Source organism: Penicillium macrosclerotiorum (assembly GCF_028827735.1).
Source record: "Penicillium macrosclerotiorum strain IBT 26536 chromosome Unknown utg000009l_segment0_segment0, whole genome shotgun sequence".
Taxonomy (NCBI): Eukaryota; Fungi; Ascomycota; class Eurotiomycetes; order Eurotiales; family Aspergillaceae; genus Penicillium; species Penicillium macrosclerotiorum.
Genome location: NW_026643088.1, coordinates 757,292 through 771,441, shown reverse-complemented (window position 1 = coordinate 771,441; position 14,150 = coordinate 757,292). Strand labels below are relative to the sequence as shown.

The window sequence follows — 14,150 nt, the reverse complement described above, 5'->3', positions numbered from 1 at the left end:
AGAAGCCACTTCTATATTCTAGAAATTCATGACCCAGACCATCGTAAACCATAAGATACAAGGTGGCATTGTAATTTAGTGTTTGGTAATCAAGAGTCATGTTCTTCGGATGAAAGACAAATATGGAGTAGATGAACCGAATGATCTAAGCGTCTCTTAAAAGCCAGTCTTGAGGGCAAATTGGAATGTTGAAATGGTAATTAAGCATGGTAATAGTGGATGTCATAATTGCAAATGCAAGATTCATGAGAACAGTGGAAATTATCTTGAGCTTGATTGCAGATTTGGCGTTGGTTGTGGATTTGAGTATTAGGACTCGAGATGAAACTGATTAAATAACACCCCAGCGTTACCGGGTGGCACGATGACCTTGATTGAATTATTGATTGAGACTCTTCATTAACATACTTCACCTAAAAACGGTGAGAAAGCTCTTCCTTAATCGAGATCTACTCTAGATTTTAAGCTTGAATATTCTTTTGAGATGATAAAAAAAAGTAGATAAAAAGGAACCCACAAGGCCACTGAAACAGAATTTGAATATCATCAATCTGTCTGCTATAACCCAACGCAAAGGCGCCATTTGTTAATTTGGCCGGCTAAGGATGAAAAAGATCCTATCTATGGTTTGGAGAGAACTAGGCTAATGGCTTGTGGGGTCTCCATCACTGCGATCGAGAATATCTGAACAACATCATTTTTAGCAGGGGTGCCCAAATTCCATCAAGAAATGCGTCGCCCAGCGCACAGCAAAGATTTCTTACGCTCGTTCATGGACTATTGCAGGTCAATTAGTAGTGATTCAATAAATAATGAAATTATTGGAACACAATAAGGTGACCAGCGCAGGAGACATTTGATGATCTGACTTTGCCAGGGATTGTACGCTGGACCGAGGACGAGGGCAGAGGGTGAATGAGATAAATCAGTGCGGCTTACTTTTGTACCTTCCCAACAAGGAGCGCCTACGAAAAACAAGGTAGATACCCAAAGCTGGTTCAAGAAACGTATAATGTTTTCGGAAGTAGTACCTGCTCCACTAGCATTGAATCCGAAACGGCACTTCCCCAATCTGGACCTAAATGACTCAAAACACACAAACATTATATACACAAGACGAAAAAAGGTGGCGTAGAGTGAAACAAAGAACCCCGAAATGTGACTAGTAAAACCACGATGCATGTCATCGAAAGGCTTGAAGCCCTATCAAGAAAATAAGCGGAGCCCAAGGAGCGTAAAATCATGGGCTACCGAATCAAACTTTTGCCATATTGGTCTTTGGGGGGAAAGGCGGCGGTTTGGCGTTTTGCTTCTGTTCGGAGTGGTCGAGTTCGACTGATTCTTTCCCAGTAGCTTTTGGTGGACCTGCCAAGACAACGCCATGGATATCAAGGGTAAAAAAAAGAAACGACGGTCAGAATGAATGACATCACGCGTGGCTAGTGGTGCTGGTCGGTCACTTGCTTAACACGTTCAGTCGCGGTAGTTAACCTTGAAGTCAACATTGCGCTTCCGCATGGTTTCCTTGCGCTCTTTCTCCTTGGCTATATGGACAATTAGTAAAATAATCCGAGTGCGGAAGAATGGGGTTCGAAATATACCTTCATCGTAAACCAGGAACTCGTGAAGACCACGGCCAGAGGGCACCATGGGCAGAACGGGGACCTTGCGGTCAGTGATGACCTCCAGAAGAGCAGGACCGGGCTGCTCGATCAGCCACTTCAGCTTGGCCTCGACCTCGGAGGTCTTAGAGACACGCTCAGCAGCAACACGCATAGCGCGGGCAAGAGGAACGAAGTCGGGATTCTGCTGGTGGGTGTGGGAGTAGCGGTCCTCATAGAACAGATTCTGCCATTGGGTGACCATGCCCTGCTCCTCGTTATTCAGCAATAGGACCTTGACGCCGATGTTGAACTGAGCAGCAGTGGAGAGCTCAGTCAAAGTCATGTTGAAAGAGGCATCACCATCAATGTCGACGACCAGGCAGTCGGGACGAGCCACCTTGGCACCGATGGCGGAGGGCAGACCGTAACCCATAGTACCAAGACCACCAGAAGTGATCATGGTACGGGGGTGACGCCAGCGGAAGTGCTGAGCAGCCCACATCTGGTGCTGGCCAACACCGGTAGTAATGATGGTCTTGTCCTTCATGTGAGCGGTGAGATCGCTCAGCTTCTCAATCACGCTCTGGGGCTTGATGGGACCATCATCGACCTGGCGCTCGTAGAGAGACAGGGGGAAACGAGACTTCCAGTCGTTGATCTGCGCGAACCACTCGGGACGCTCAGCAACGGGTGCGACCTGCGGCAGGAGAAGACGAAGGTTGTCGGCGCAGTCACCTTCAACGGCCTCGGTGGCCTGGACGACCTTGTTGATATTCTTGGGCATAATCTCGAAGTGAACAATACCACCACGGCCCTCAGCGGCGGCAGCCTTGGCCTGAGGAGCGAACTTAGGGATACTAAGAGTCACACGATCGTCGAAACGGGCACCGACAGCAATGATCAGATCCGCCTCTTGCATGGCCATGTTGGCGTAAGCAGAACCGTGCATACCAAGCATGTGGAGAGCCTTAGGGTCGAGTTCATCGAAGCCACCAAGACCCTGGAGGGTAGTGGTGACGGGAATACAAGCCTTGTCGGCAAACTCCTTCAGAATCTCAGGGCCATCAGGGCGAGCGAGGAGACCCTGACCAACGTAGAGGATAGGCTTCTCAGCGGTATTCACCAGGCGAGCCACACGGTCAATGGTGGCTTGTAGCTGCTTCTGGCTCATGTCGCGAGCAGCCATGGTCGCGGCACTGGGAAGGGAGGGAATGGTGCTGTGCATAGGAATCGGGTTGCGAAGGATGCCAGCAGTAACATCCTTGGGCAGATCGACGAGGACGGGACCGGGACGACCGCTAGTGGCAATTTCGAAAGCTTCCTGGATACGGCGAGGCAGCTCACCAACGGACTTGACCATCACATTCCACTTGGTGCAAGCACGAGAGATACCGATGACATCGGCCTCTTGGAAAGAATCGGTTCCGATAGCACTGGTCGGAACCTGACCACAGAAAACAACCATAGGGGTTCCGTCGGACAGGGCATCCTGCATGGGGGTGACAACGTTGGTTGCACCAGGGCCCGAGGTAACGAGGACAACACCGGGCTTGCCAGAGGCACGGGCATAGCCCTGGGCCATGTGGCCGGCGCCTTGTTCGTGCTTGGGGAGAACGAAGTCGAAGTGTTTGGAGTTATAGATGGCGTCGAAGACGGGAAGAATGGCACCACCAGGATAACCAACTGTTTCGAAATGATGCATTAGCAAAAATCGTTCTCGACGAACAATGATATACCGGAGAAGGCAGCTGCATCAGTCTACTTACAGACCTGCTTCACATTGAGGCGAAGCATCATCTCGTGGAAGATTTCACCACCACTCATGCCGACCATTCTGTTTGAACGGTCGTTAATTTCCTGTCATTTTCACATCCAGGGCGATGAGCCAAGGGATAATAACTTACGAATCGTCAAGCTCGGGGAGCTGACGGTTCTGGAGAGGCGAAATCTCATTGCGGTGAGGTTCTTGATTGAAAGCCGGACTCGGCACGGGCCTAGAATCACTGCTCGACGGTATTAGCACGCTCTGATCTGATTTAAATTCTGGAGATATGCTTACGAGGGCGCGGTAGCTGTGCTCTGAGCACGCTTCTGAGGAGAAGAGCGGTGGGGCGAGGCAGCCAAAGCCACGAACGAAGTCGAGAAGGACCGACGGGATGAGGCAAGCTGCCTTTGGAGGTGAATGGAGCGCAGAGCGCTTTTTGACGGTCTGAACGGCATCATCCTGACCGACGAGAGCCCAGCAGCACTTGTAGGTGAGTCAAGGAAGTAAAAATGAGATCCAATGGCCCTTACCGTGAATCTCTCTGGGGGAAGACGAAAAAGGCCTTAAACCCAAACCATCCGACCGCTCTGAGTCAAGAATTCGGCGTGTTTGATTGGCTGGTCGCCCCTCTGCTGCTCCGACCTCGGCGAGACTCGGTGCGGTCACCTGATCTGCCCGTTGCCGGAGTCATGTGATTCTGCCGACGGTCAGTTCAGAAGCGTTCGAGGCAACTTAGGTATGCCCAAGTACACCTAAAGATGCCCTAAGCCTCTTGGCGGGTTTGTTGCGAGTTTGTCCCCAGCTACGCTCGATTCTGTCTACGGTGAGGCTGGCTGCAAGGGAATTGGCGGGCTTTGTGCGTGATCCGGGGAAGCCCGATCGCCAACCCGGTCTGTTGACGCCTCACCCCGGACTTTGTCGCTGGTTAAGCTTATACATACACTACGGAGTACATGCATCACCAAAAGTCTGTTCAGCCACTGACATCGGCGGGTCGTGGGGATCGCCCGAGAGCTTGGATTCTGCTGCCGATCGTAGCCGACGATGTTTTTCTTTTTTCCCTTTCTTTTTTTAGCCGACTCACGGGTCGCTTAAGGGATCCCGAACATCGTGGACTCGGAAGTCGGGGCGGGTCCCCTTCAATTCGGCCCGGTGTTCCAGACACGGCTTAACGATTGGATCATCCCCGGTCCAAGCCATGCAATTCCGTTCGTTCAACGAGCCCTGCATTGCCCTGCATGCCGGGTTTGAAGACAGGCAGCCAATACCTTTGCTTTCACTCAACAGACCGAATACACTATTATGCTCCGAAAGTGTTCGTTCCCTCCTTTGACCCGTTGATTCCAAAGATCAAATAAAAAGAAATAAAGTTAAAAACCCGGTGAAGGGTATGGGTCGTGGTAGGAGGAGAACAGAAGGAATATTCGAAAGGGGTAGGCGTGTCAAAAAGCAATACTAACGGGTGTATCGGTAGCAGTCACTGAGGGGGGCTTTTGGATAGGCAGAATTTACCATACTAAGCCAGTCTCTTTGTGGCTAACTGTGGTGTAGTATTTCTACACGGCATAACACATGAATCAGTACAGGAATGGAGACGCCTGATCAATTGATCTTGCGATCACATTAATTTTGTCCGGATTCGATAACCACGTCATTCCAGGAACAGAACCGAAGGGTGGCCCAAGCCGAACCCCCCGCAAAGGGCTACACTTCAACGGGACACCGGGGACGAAACCAGGTGCCGTACGGAGTATGTGCCCCACCAAAGAGCCCTCAACTCCAATTTACCCGGGGTTGGAACGCGGGCTTGGCTGCCTTCAACTGAGTGGGATGGGCAAAAAAACCCCGCGGTGGACATGCCATCATCTACAACTATTTCTTCGTTTTCCCCCACCATTCTTTCTATTATTTCCCCCTCCCTTCTCCCTCTTCCTACAAAAAAGAAAAGTACAAGACTCTCCACCCCGCCATGTCATCCCCGCAGGAGCTGGTGCCCCAAACAGAATCCATCGCGGAGGTCTACGCCACTGATGATGCTTCTGTGAACTCGGTTGCTCCGGAACACCAGCAGCGCTGGGCTGCTCTCGTTTCCCAGTTCAACAAGCAGTATAATCACCGTCCTGACTTCGTCGCGCGCAGCCCAGGGCGCGTCAACATCATCGGCGAGCACATTGACTACTCTCTCTACGATGTCCTCCCGACCGCCGTGAGCGTTGATGTGATCATGGCCGTCAAGGTCGTCCCGGCTGGTACCGCGGGCACGACGGTGAAGATCGCGAATGTTAACCCGGAGAAATTCCCTACCCGCGAGTTCGCTGTCCCTCAGGACTCCGATATCGAAATTGACCCCAAGAAGCACGAGTGGGTGAACTACTTCAAAGCCGGCCTGCTAGGCGCCCTCAAGTTCCTTCGCAATCAGGCCGCTGGCGCGCTGGTCCCTGCCAGTATGGAGATTCTGGTGGATGGTAATGTGCCCCCGGGTGGTGGTATCTCCAGCAGCGCTGCATTTGTCTGCGCAAGTGCTTTGGCGGTCATGAAGGCCAACAACCACAACGTATCGAAGCAGGATCTATTGGATCTGGCCGTTGTATCGGAGCGTGCTGTCGGTGTCTACTCTGGCGGGTAAGTTTCCAGGAACGATTGAACTTGAAGACAAATGGGGAATCCTAAACTAACGAACATTCTTCAATCTTCCCCTCTACAGCATGGATCAGGCTGCTTCCATTTTTTCCAAGCGCGGCTTCCTGCTCTACACCCAATTCTACCCTCAGTTCGCGGTTGAGCACGTTCCGATCCCCAAGGCTACCAACGAAATCACCTTCCTAATGGCCCAGAGCTTCGTCACTTCGAACAAGGCCGAAACCGCTCCGCGACACTATAACCTGCGTGTGGCCGAGTGCACACTCGCCGCGGTCATCCTCGCTAAGCACTACGGCCTGACTCTTCCGAAGGACAACAGCTCCTTGGGATACAGTCTACGTAACTTCCAGAACCAACTGATGACCAAGGAGGGCCGTCTCGGCGACCCGTTGGAATATCAGATCGACTCCGTCATCCAGGCAACCCAAGATCTCCTGACGAAGGAAGAAGGCTACACACGCGAAGAAATGGCGGAGCTGCTGGGCATCACCGTCGCCGAGCTGGAGTCAAACTTTCTGTCCGCGTTTCCTGTCCAAGCCGAGCGCTTCCTTCTGCGCCAGCGCACGCTGCACTGCTTCAAGGAGGCCCGCCGCGTGCTGGACTTCAAGGCATGCCTTGCCAATGCCTCGCAGCTGGATGAGAAGCGCATCCAGTACCTGGGTCAGCTGCTGAACGAGTCGCAAGAGTCGTGCCGCACTGCCTACGACTGTAGCGCTCCCGAGGTCGATGAGATTTGTGCCATTGCCCGCCGTGCGGGCACTCTGGGTAGCCGGCTGACTGGTGCTGGATGGGGAGGCTGCACCGTGCACATGCTGCCCCAGGACAAGGTTGAGGCTGTCACGACGGCCCTGCGCAACGAGTACTACCTCAAGAAGTTCCCCGATATCACTGCTGAGAAGCTGGAGCAGGCTATGGTTATCAGCAAGCCGTCCAATGGCTCATTTGTGTATGTTTTCCCTCGTTGGTGAATTGCGTTGATATTCATACTGTTTGTTGGAAATATTACTAATATGAAAACAGAGTTGCGGGTGCTGCAATTGATCAAGTTGCTCTTTAAGCTTTGGGGTATTATTGCCCAGAAGGGTTCATTGATTAAAATAATTTCCAAAAAAAATCCACAAACTTTCAAAAGCCCTCCATTGTTTCCCACTGAGGCGCTATGGGCAGCTTTTCAACTGCGTAGAGGATCCTCAACCAAGAATCGATCAAATAAAAGGCTCGAGTAAATCATTAACGGTCCAGCCTGATAACGAGAGATCTAAGACAGATGTAGGCCAATTGACTGTCTAGATTATCATATCGTTGCTAAGTACGCGATAAGACTGTCGTTCTCCTGCCACGCCTCGCAAGTACCGTGCTTGTGAAGTTTTGAGGCGTGGCTCATCTATCGGCCATCTCGGAGCCGCAGCTTTTGCGCTCGCCATGGATGATGCAAATTCCAAAGAAGAGTGGAGCCCGCTCGTGTTCATCAGCATGCTGTGCATGCTGAAAGAAATCCTATTGAGTATCACCCGAGGAAACATTCACGTCTTCTTCTTCATAGCAGCTTTTCCAAAGAAGTCGCTCATCTTCTTCATGCCAGATGTATTGACCTTTTTAAGATCACGAACTCCTCGAGATTCAGATGCTTTGCTCTTCTTTTCTTCCTCCTCCTTTCGGCGTTTTTTATCAGCACGAGCTTCGACTTCCTCATCATCCAACCCGCGTTTTCGGCTAAAGTCATTCGTACTTCTCGATGCGAGGGCTTCAGCACGAAGCGTGACGAGTTCTTTCAATCGCTCAGTCAATGGCTTGAAATCTAAAGGGCTCTCCGGGGCGGCGATCATCTCGTCGACTCGAGAGCACAAGGTCTGTGGCAGGTACGAATCTTTCATGAAAGACAGGGCAATGGAAACCCGCTGCAGGCGAGCGATCTCATCCACAGGTGCTGATCCCTCATTCAAAGGTTGCGGTGCAGGCGTAGTTTCTCCGGCAGGTGTCGATACCGATGGTGTTGTTGTTGTGGCCACTGTCGATGGTGAGTCTGGTCGCTCGTCTGACTTAGAGAGATTGGCTTCATTCTCATTTGACGTATGGTTGGTCAAAACATCTTCACGTTTGACTGACATCAGTGGAGCGGCCAATGTTTGGCGAACAAATCGTTCCTCCATGCTTGCAGGCAGCCCGTGGGCCGCCATACGCTCTGCTTTAGCAACAAGCTCCTTCAGAAGCTTTGTCTCGCTGAAACGGAACATCTTTTCATCACCAGCTTCCACAATATCACAAATAGACTCCGCGCGTGACAGAAGATTGCCTCTGAATGTCTCGTTGTAAAGAATCTGGCGGAGGTGCGGAGGAAGGTCGTCGTTCGAGTCGATCATGTCGTCCAATGGTTGGAAGAGGGACTGGCCAGACTTCGATGACAATGAAAACAATGGAATCAGGAAGAAGATTGCATCGATTGGCGTCGCGACCAGCAACTCTGCCTTTTTGGCAATTGATGCCTTTGCGGCAGACACTTTTCGCTCATCTTCGGACCCGGGCGTCGACTGTTGCGTATCGGGGGTAAATAAAATACTGCGCGCTAATTGAGGAGAAGACGCGATGACAGTGAACTCATATAAGCCGCGCTCTGGGCAAAAGAAATAGCGGGATAGCTCGCCCGACTGTGGGTTCGGTAGGGAAACCAGGCGCGCATTGGCGCTCACGTTGGACGGAATAATAAAGCTCTTGCTGGGTTTCTCCACCGATGTCAATGTTGTATTATCTTGTTTAGGCTCAGTCTGCTCCGAGGGAGCAGTTGATCGAGTGCGGGGCATTGTGGTGACGAATTGGCGGGTTGGTGGAGGAAGACAGGATTGAATAGGCTTGAAAAGGGAAACCGCGAGACGCGCCGGGACGCGCCATGGAATCATGTGCGGGCCGGGCCATGCAGGTGTGTGATCCCTCACATCTCCCTACGTCCTTGCGTCTGAAGAAACCAGGAGACAGCCGTTGCATTGTTTCCAACTCCCTCGTTTCCTGTATCTACCTGGATTAGGTTTTCTCACCTGTCGACAGTCATCTTGTTCTCTTGTGCCGATCGAGACACAGCTTATGGCCTGCGGAGCGGCTGAAGCAGTTGGGCGTGCCGCTCCATGGTGATCTCGAATTTTGACTACCTTTTGGCTTCGAAAAAGAAACAGTGAGATCTTCTCCGAGAATGATGTAGATTTCCTTGCTAATACTGCCGGTTTTAGTGACTGATAATGCGTGGCCGCCCAAGTCGCCCCGCGAAGCCCTGCTGAGTTCGCCTGGGGGACGAAGGAAATACCAAGACGTGCAACGTCGCCGAGAATTACTCTCCTCGCCTTTAAAACGCTCAAACACAACCCCAAACTTCCGCTCCAAGGCCGACCTGGTCATTGATGAGGACGAGGGTGACGGCGAGGAGGATGAAGAGACCCTACAACTGCAGCTTGCTGAGATCAAGGCTCGCCTCAAATTGAAGCAGCTGCAGAAGAATCTCGGAAGGTCTGGCGCCACCAGTTCAAATAATGAAGGAGGAGAGGAAGGACGTGCCCGCCCAACTTCCGGCATCTCACGGTCTCAGAGCCATTCCATGATCCCGAGGAGTCCTACAAGTGTGCAGCGAAGGGCTCATACAGATGATGTTCAGGTTCCGGTGTCCCCAACGCGGCGTGAAACAGCTGCAGCAGAGCCCTGGTCTCCAAAGAGGTATCAACTTGGGATTGACAAGGGTTGGAAAGCCAATGATGTATCTCTAAAGCGTCCTCCTCGTCCAACCAGTCAGCTTGGAGGCAGAAGCAGTGCAATGCCACATTCAGGTGATGTCTTTTCATCAAGACCACAAACTTCACCCGGAGGTGCAGGGCTGAACAGGATCAAAAGTTTCAGTGAGCGCATGGCCGAAGGCCGTGCCGCTGAGAAGGCGGAGCAAGCTCGGATGGACAGAGTGAACAGGATCCAAGCAAATAGAAGCTCTGGCTTCCAGCTGGACAACTCTGAGATCGAGACTTACAAGGCAGCAGCCGCAAATGAAAACATTTCCACCGCATTATCTGTTTCCCGAGAGCCACAAGCGCCAAGTTTCAATCGCGAGGATATTCTTCGCTCTCTTGGCCCGCCTCGTTCTGGCGGGATGAAGCGCAGCCAAACCACTCCAAATATTAGGAATGCAGGGGGTACTCCAAACCGGTCATCTGCCTCACACGGACGAGCTTCATCTCATGAGGACGGTGCCCAACTTGACGCAGCCTCTAATGAAGCTGGAGTCATAGTGAACCCACCTGACTCCTCTAAATTCGAAGCATATTCTTCGTTACACCTGTCAAGCCGTGTACTACCACATTCATTTCTGAGCCGCACCTTAGCAGACAAAACCATACTCAAAATACCCGATCTCCTCAAAACGGTCAAAGCACCTTCGTTTGAACTACCGGAAGAGATAGATGGTGATTTTGTCGTATTTGGAATCGTTGCATCAAAGTCCGATACGAAGCAAACCAAAGCTTCCGGGAGCTCCACTGCGAAAGCAACGAACCCATATGATGATGGGCTGAACAATTCCAATAACTACATGGCTATCACTTTGACTGACCTCAAGTGGACCATTGACATGTTTCTTTTTGATACAGCATTCCCTCGGTACTACAGAATATCCAAGGGAACAGTCATTGCAATCTTGAATCCCACAATTATGCCCCCTCCAAAGAATAAACTGGACACCAATCGGTTCAGCTTGGCGCTCTCCTCCTCGGATGACAAAATTCTCGAGATCGGAAAAGCCCGAGACATTGGCTTCTGCAAATCTGTGAGGAAAGACGGAAAAACTTGCCAGTCATGGGTAGACGGGCGAAAGACCGAGTTCTGTGACTTTCATATTGACGTCCAGGTGCGGCGCACCCAAGGACAGCGTGCCGGTATTAATAAGGGTACGGGGATGTTTGGCCCTGGCGGCCAGTCCGGACAACGAACAGGCGTCTGGGGTGGTGGTGGTGGGAGAGGAGCTGGCGCACGTACTGTCGGCCGAGGCCAAGGAGGAGCAGGAGGTCGCGATGGCTTGAAGTCAGAGGGTGCCCAATATGATTGGGCCTCCCAGTCTACCTACTATGTAGCCCCTGCTCCCAAAACCGCGGGTCTTGCCCGCGCATCTTTCAGTCCTTTCACCTCCGGGCGGTCAGCTGCCAATCTACTTGATACCAATGATGACCCTTTCCTTGCCGCCGGTATGATGGGACGTGGTATGGAGAACAAGGAGGAGCTATTCCGTCGACGTGTTGCAGACCAGCAACGTGAGCGTGATATCGCGCAAAAACTTGTCGTCTCTGGTCGGGCAGGTGGCGTTGGCGCAGACTACCTTCGCACTCGCGCCAATAACCAGATTGGCCCCAAACTTGGAGACCACGACAAAGTACCGAAGACACCCTCGACACCAACGACTCAATCTGTCACCCAGAGCATGAATTTATCCGCTCTCAAAGCGGAGAATGTCCGCCTAAGAGGCCCTATGAAGCGCGTCAATGACAAGCCACATGGCAGTGGTGTCAAGAAGACCCGGTTTATCACCTCAAAAGGGATCAGAGAAGCAGGCCGAGAGAGTTTGGGTGCTGATGCGGCAACAGAGAGAAGACATGTTCTATCAGACGATGATGATGACTTAGAGATTGTGTAATACCTGCAAAAAGCTGTTATTCTTTCCAGACCGGTTCGGTTTGTGGTCTACCTACTCATATTTCTTATAACGCTGTCACGAATGAAGAAAAATTTTGTTCAACAACTCCATTGGGCGATTTCTTTGCTAAGCTAGTACATGAATACTAAACCTCCATTCAGAAAAAGAACATCCATGTATATGTCGTAAGCCTCGGCTGTCGTTTGAATATCCGGGTAAACGTTCCTTTTCAATCGGTTCATCAACAAGCTATCGCCCCTGTTCTACTCATAATATCTATATATATTCGTCCCTATTAAACCATATACGGTAGCCCCTGCGTTGGCTCTCGAATCAGCATTGCCCAAACCATCAACGCTACAAATAGCATGGCAAGTAAAATAGGCTGCAGCACTGCCACACCCTTAGCCTGTGCAATAGCGCCGATAATGAAAGGAAACACAGCGCCGCCTCCCATGGAGAAAGCGGCTGCAAATCCAATAGCCGCTACATGAAGATTCTTCGGCAGCAGACGAGTGGCCACAACCACCACCCCCGGGAAAATAGTGCCCAAGAAGAAGCCAACGAGGGAGACCGCCACTGCGGAGACAATAAAGTCCGGCACAAGCCAGAAAACGAGCTCAAGTGCGATTGCAAGAATGATGTAGACGGCAATCGACAGCTTCTCGCCAATCCGAGGTGAGACAAATCCGAGCGCAAATCGGCCGACTGTGACGCCGAGCCAGAACCCCGTTTCTGCCATACCGGATGCAAATGCTTTGCCATGACGAACTTTGGTCATGAAAACAACAATCCACCCGCCAATGGATACTTCGACGCCCCCATATAGGAAGAGGAAGATAGCACAGATCCATGTGACTCGGTAGGTAAGCGAAAGACGGGTTTGGTTGATTCCTTCGTCTCTGCCGGAAGACGATGCACTTTCTTGACGGTATTGAGAGCCGTTATCAGTCCAGAATGCAGCAGTGGCATTGACAAGCTCGATCACCGCCCCTCCGGTCTGCTTATCATGTCAGTGAAGGCTATTCCAGGTTTGTCGTGTTGTGAAGCATGATATATGTGCATACCATGAGATAGTAGATCAAATACCATTCCCAGCCAGCCTTGGTAATCAGACTTGTAGCAACTAGAGGGCTGAATGTCGCGCCAATTCCATAAAATCCGTGGAGACACCCAAGGACTTGGTGAGAACTAGCCATGTTTCCAATCCACACATTCCAGGCTGCGTTCTGGAGACCACTGCCAAAGCCGACAAACATATACATAATCACCAATACCGGGAAGGGAGGGTGAAGTGATATGACCATGAAAGCCAGCAAGTGACATCCAGGGCCGAGAATACTGACTCCTCGACGGCCGAACTGCTGATGGACCAGACTGTTCAGGATGGCGGACGCTGTATAGCCAAAAAAGGGCGAGAGGAAAACCAGCGAGATCACAGTGTAGCTTTTGTGATAAGAAAGTTGCAACTAGAGCAAAACAACCCCAGAGTCCTGTTTAGGCAGTTGAAAAGGTAGTAAACAGAAAGAGGGTAACACTAACATAGGGAATTATAGCACCATATGCGGCATCATTGGAACCCATAACAAATGCACACCAGAATGTGGCTGTCACCCTCCAAATCATAGTCTTCGACTCATTCCATCTCTGAGCGATATTGACGGCATGTAATGGTGGGATATCGTCCTGCTCTGAAGACGTAGCGTCCTGTTGCATAGTATTCTCAAGGTCTGCTTTCAAGTTTGATGACCGTTGACTCGAAAGAAGAGGACTTGAAACTGTAAATTCGGCGCTCATTTTGAGCCTTTCAGACGTTACTTCACCTTGAACAAAGCTGGAGTGGTTAATCAAATTCAAAAGCGGGGAAACAAGGCATCTTTAGCGATGTTACTTCGCGACCCACCATGCTGGGCCTGCTGATTATATGGCACTTCAGGCATCCAGCGTTGGCCTTTGAGCCTTTTTTTTTGTTGGATTTTCTGAGGAACGATAATCAAAAACAGGGAGCATTGGGTCCTGCTGAATGGGGATTGGATGGGCTACTATGGCGATGTTTATTTCTCACAGGCCATAAGCATTTAACAAGGATTAGTCTATGGGGAAAAGTTACAAAGTGGACATGTTCATAAAAGTTCTTGTTCCATTAACGTTCCATCAACGTAGAAACCAAACACGCAGGCTTCAGCCGCTCAGAACCTAAGTTTGTTCTCTTAGAACCAGAGAGATAGAGAGAGGACTGGCAAAGCAAAGACACCAAGAAGAAGAAGAAAAAAGAAAAGAAAAGAAAAAAAAGCAAGCCCAACTCCCCAACCCATTTCCTGAAACACGTAAGGTACCTGGTATCCTGTTTTCCCCAAAGATGAGCAAACCCACACACGCCAAAGAAAAGCAGCAGAAGAATTCAATGTTCGAAAAGACACATGAGTCATGAAGAGGAGGACGAATTAAAATGTCAAAGCAAGGACGACACAACAAAGGATGCTTCAAG

At 50.9% G+C, this 14,150-nt stretch overlaps 5 protein-coding genes across 5 annotated transcripts; 2 read left to right on the top strand and 3 right to left on the bottom strand.

Moving 5' to 3' along the window:
- Nucleotides 1-1,473: 1,473 nt before the first annotated feature.
- N7462_009445 (acetolactate synthase catalytic subunit) lies at nt 1,474-3,827 on the bottom strand (the record flags this gene model as incomplete). Its single annotated transcript, XM_057081159.1, has 5 exons — nt 1,474-1,544; nt 1,602-3,287; nt 3,371-3,438; nt 3,509-3,607; nt 3,664-3,827. 5 exons carry the CDS (start codon nt 3,825-3,827, stop codon nt 1,474-1,476), a joined length of 2,088 nt encoding a protein of 695 aa, XP_056929996.1.
- Nucleotides 3,828-5,338: 1,511 nt separating this feature from the next.
- On the top strand, nt 5,339-7,066 carry N7462_009444 (uncharacterized protein; the record flags this gene model as incomplete). The annotated part of the gene is made up of 3 exons (XM_057081158.1): nt 5,339-5,991; nt 6,074-6,955; nt 7,030-7,066. 3 exons carry the CDS (start codon nt 5,339-5,341, stop codon nt 7,064-7,066), a joined length of 1,572 nt encoding a protein of 523 aa, XP_056929995.1.
- Nucleotides 7,067-7,532: 466 nt separating this feature from the next.
- Nucleotides 7,533-8,807, bottom strand: N7462_009443 (uncharacterized protein; the record flags this gene model as incomplete). Its single annotated transcript, XM_057081157.1, has 1 exon — nt 7,533-8,807. The coding sequence occupies one exon, from the start codon at nt 8,805-8,807 to the stop codon at nt 7,533-7,535; it is 1,275 nt and encodes a 424-aa protein (XP_056929994.1).
- Nucleotides 8,808-8,893: 86 nt separating this feature from the next.
- On the top strand, nt 8,894-11,662 carry N7462_009442 (Mcm10/DnaG-type zinc finger protein; the record flags this gene model as incomplete). The annotated part of the gene is made up of 2 exons (XM_057081156.1): nt 8,894-9,011; nt 9,228-11,662. 2 exons carry the CDS (start codon nt 8,894-8,896, stop codon nt 11,660-11,662), a joined length of 2,553 nt encoding a protein of 850 aa, XP_056929993.1.
- Nucleotides 11,663-11,957: 295 nt separating this feature from the next.
- N7462_009441 (MFS transporter) lies at nt 11,958-13,459 on the bottom strand (the record flags this gene model as incomplete). The annotated part of the gene is made up of 3 exons (XM_057081155.1): nt 11,958-12,662; nt 12,730-13,131; nt 13,205-13,459. The coding sequence occupies 3 exons, from the start codon at nt 13,457-13,459 to the stop codon at nt 11,958-11,960; spliced, it is 1,362 nt and encodes a 453-aa protein (XP_056929992.1).
- Between the last annotated feature and the right edge of the window lie 691 nt (nt 13,460-14,150).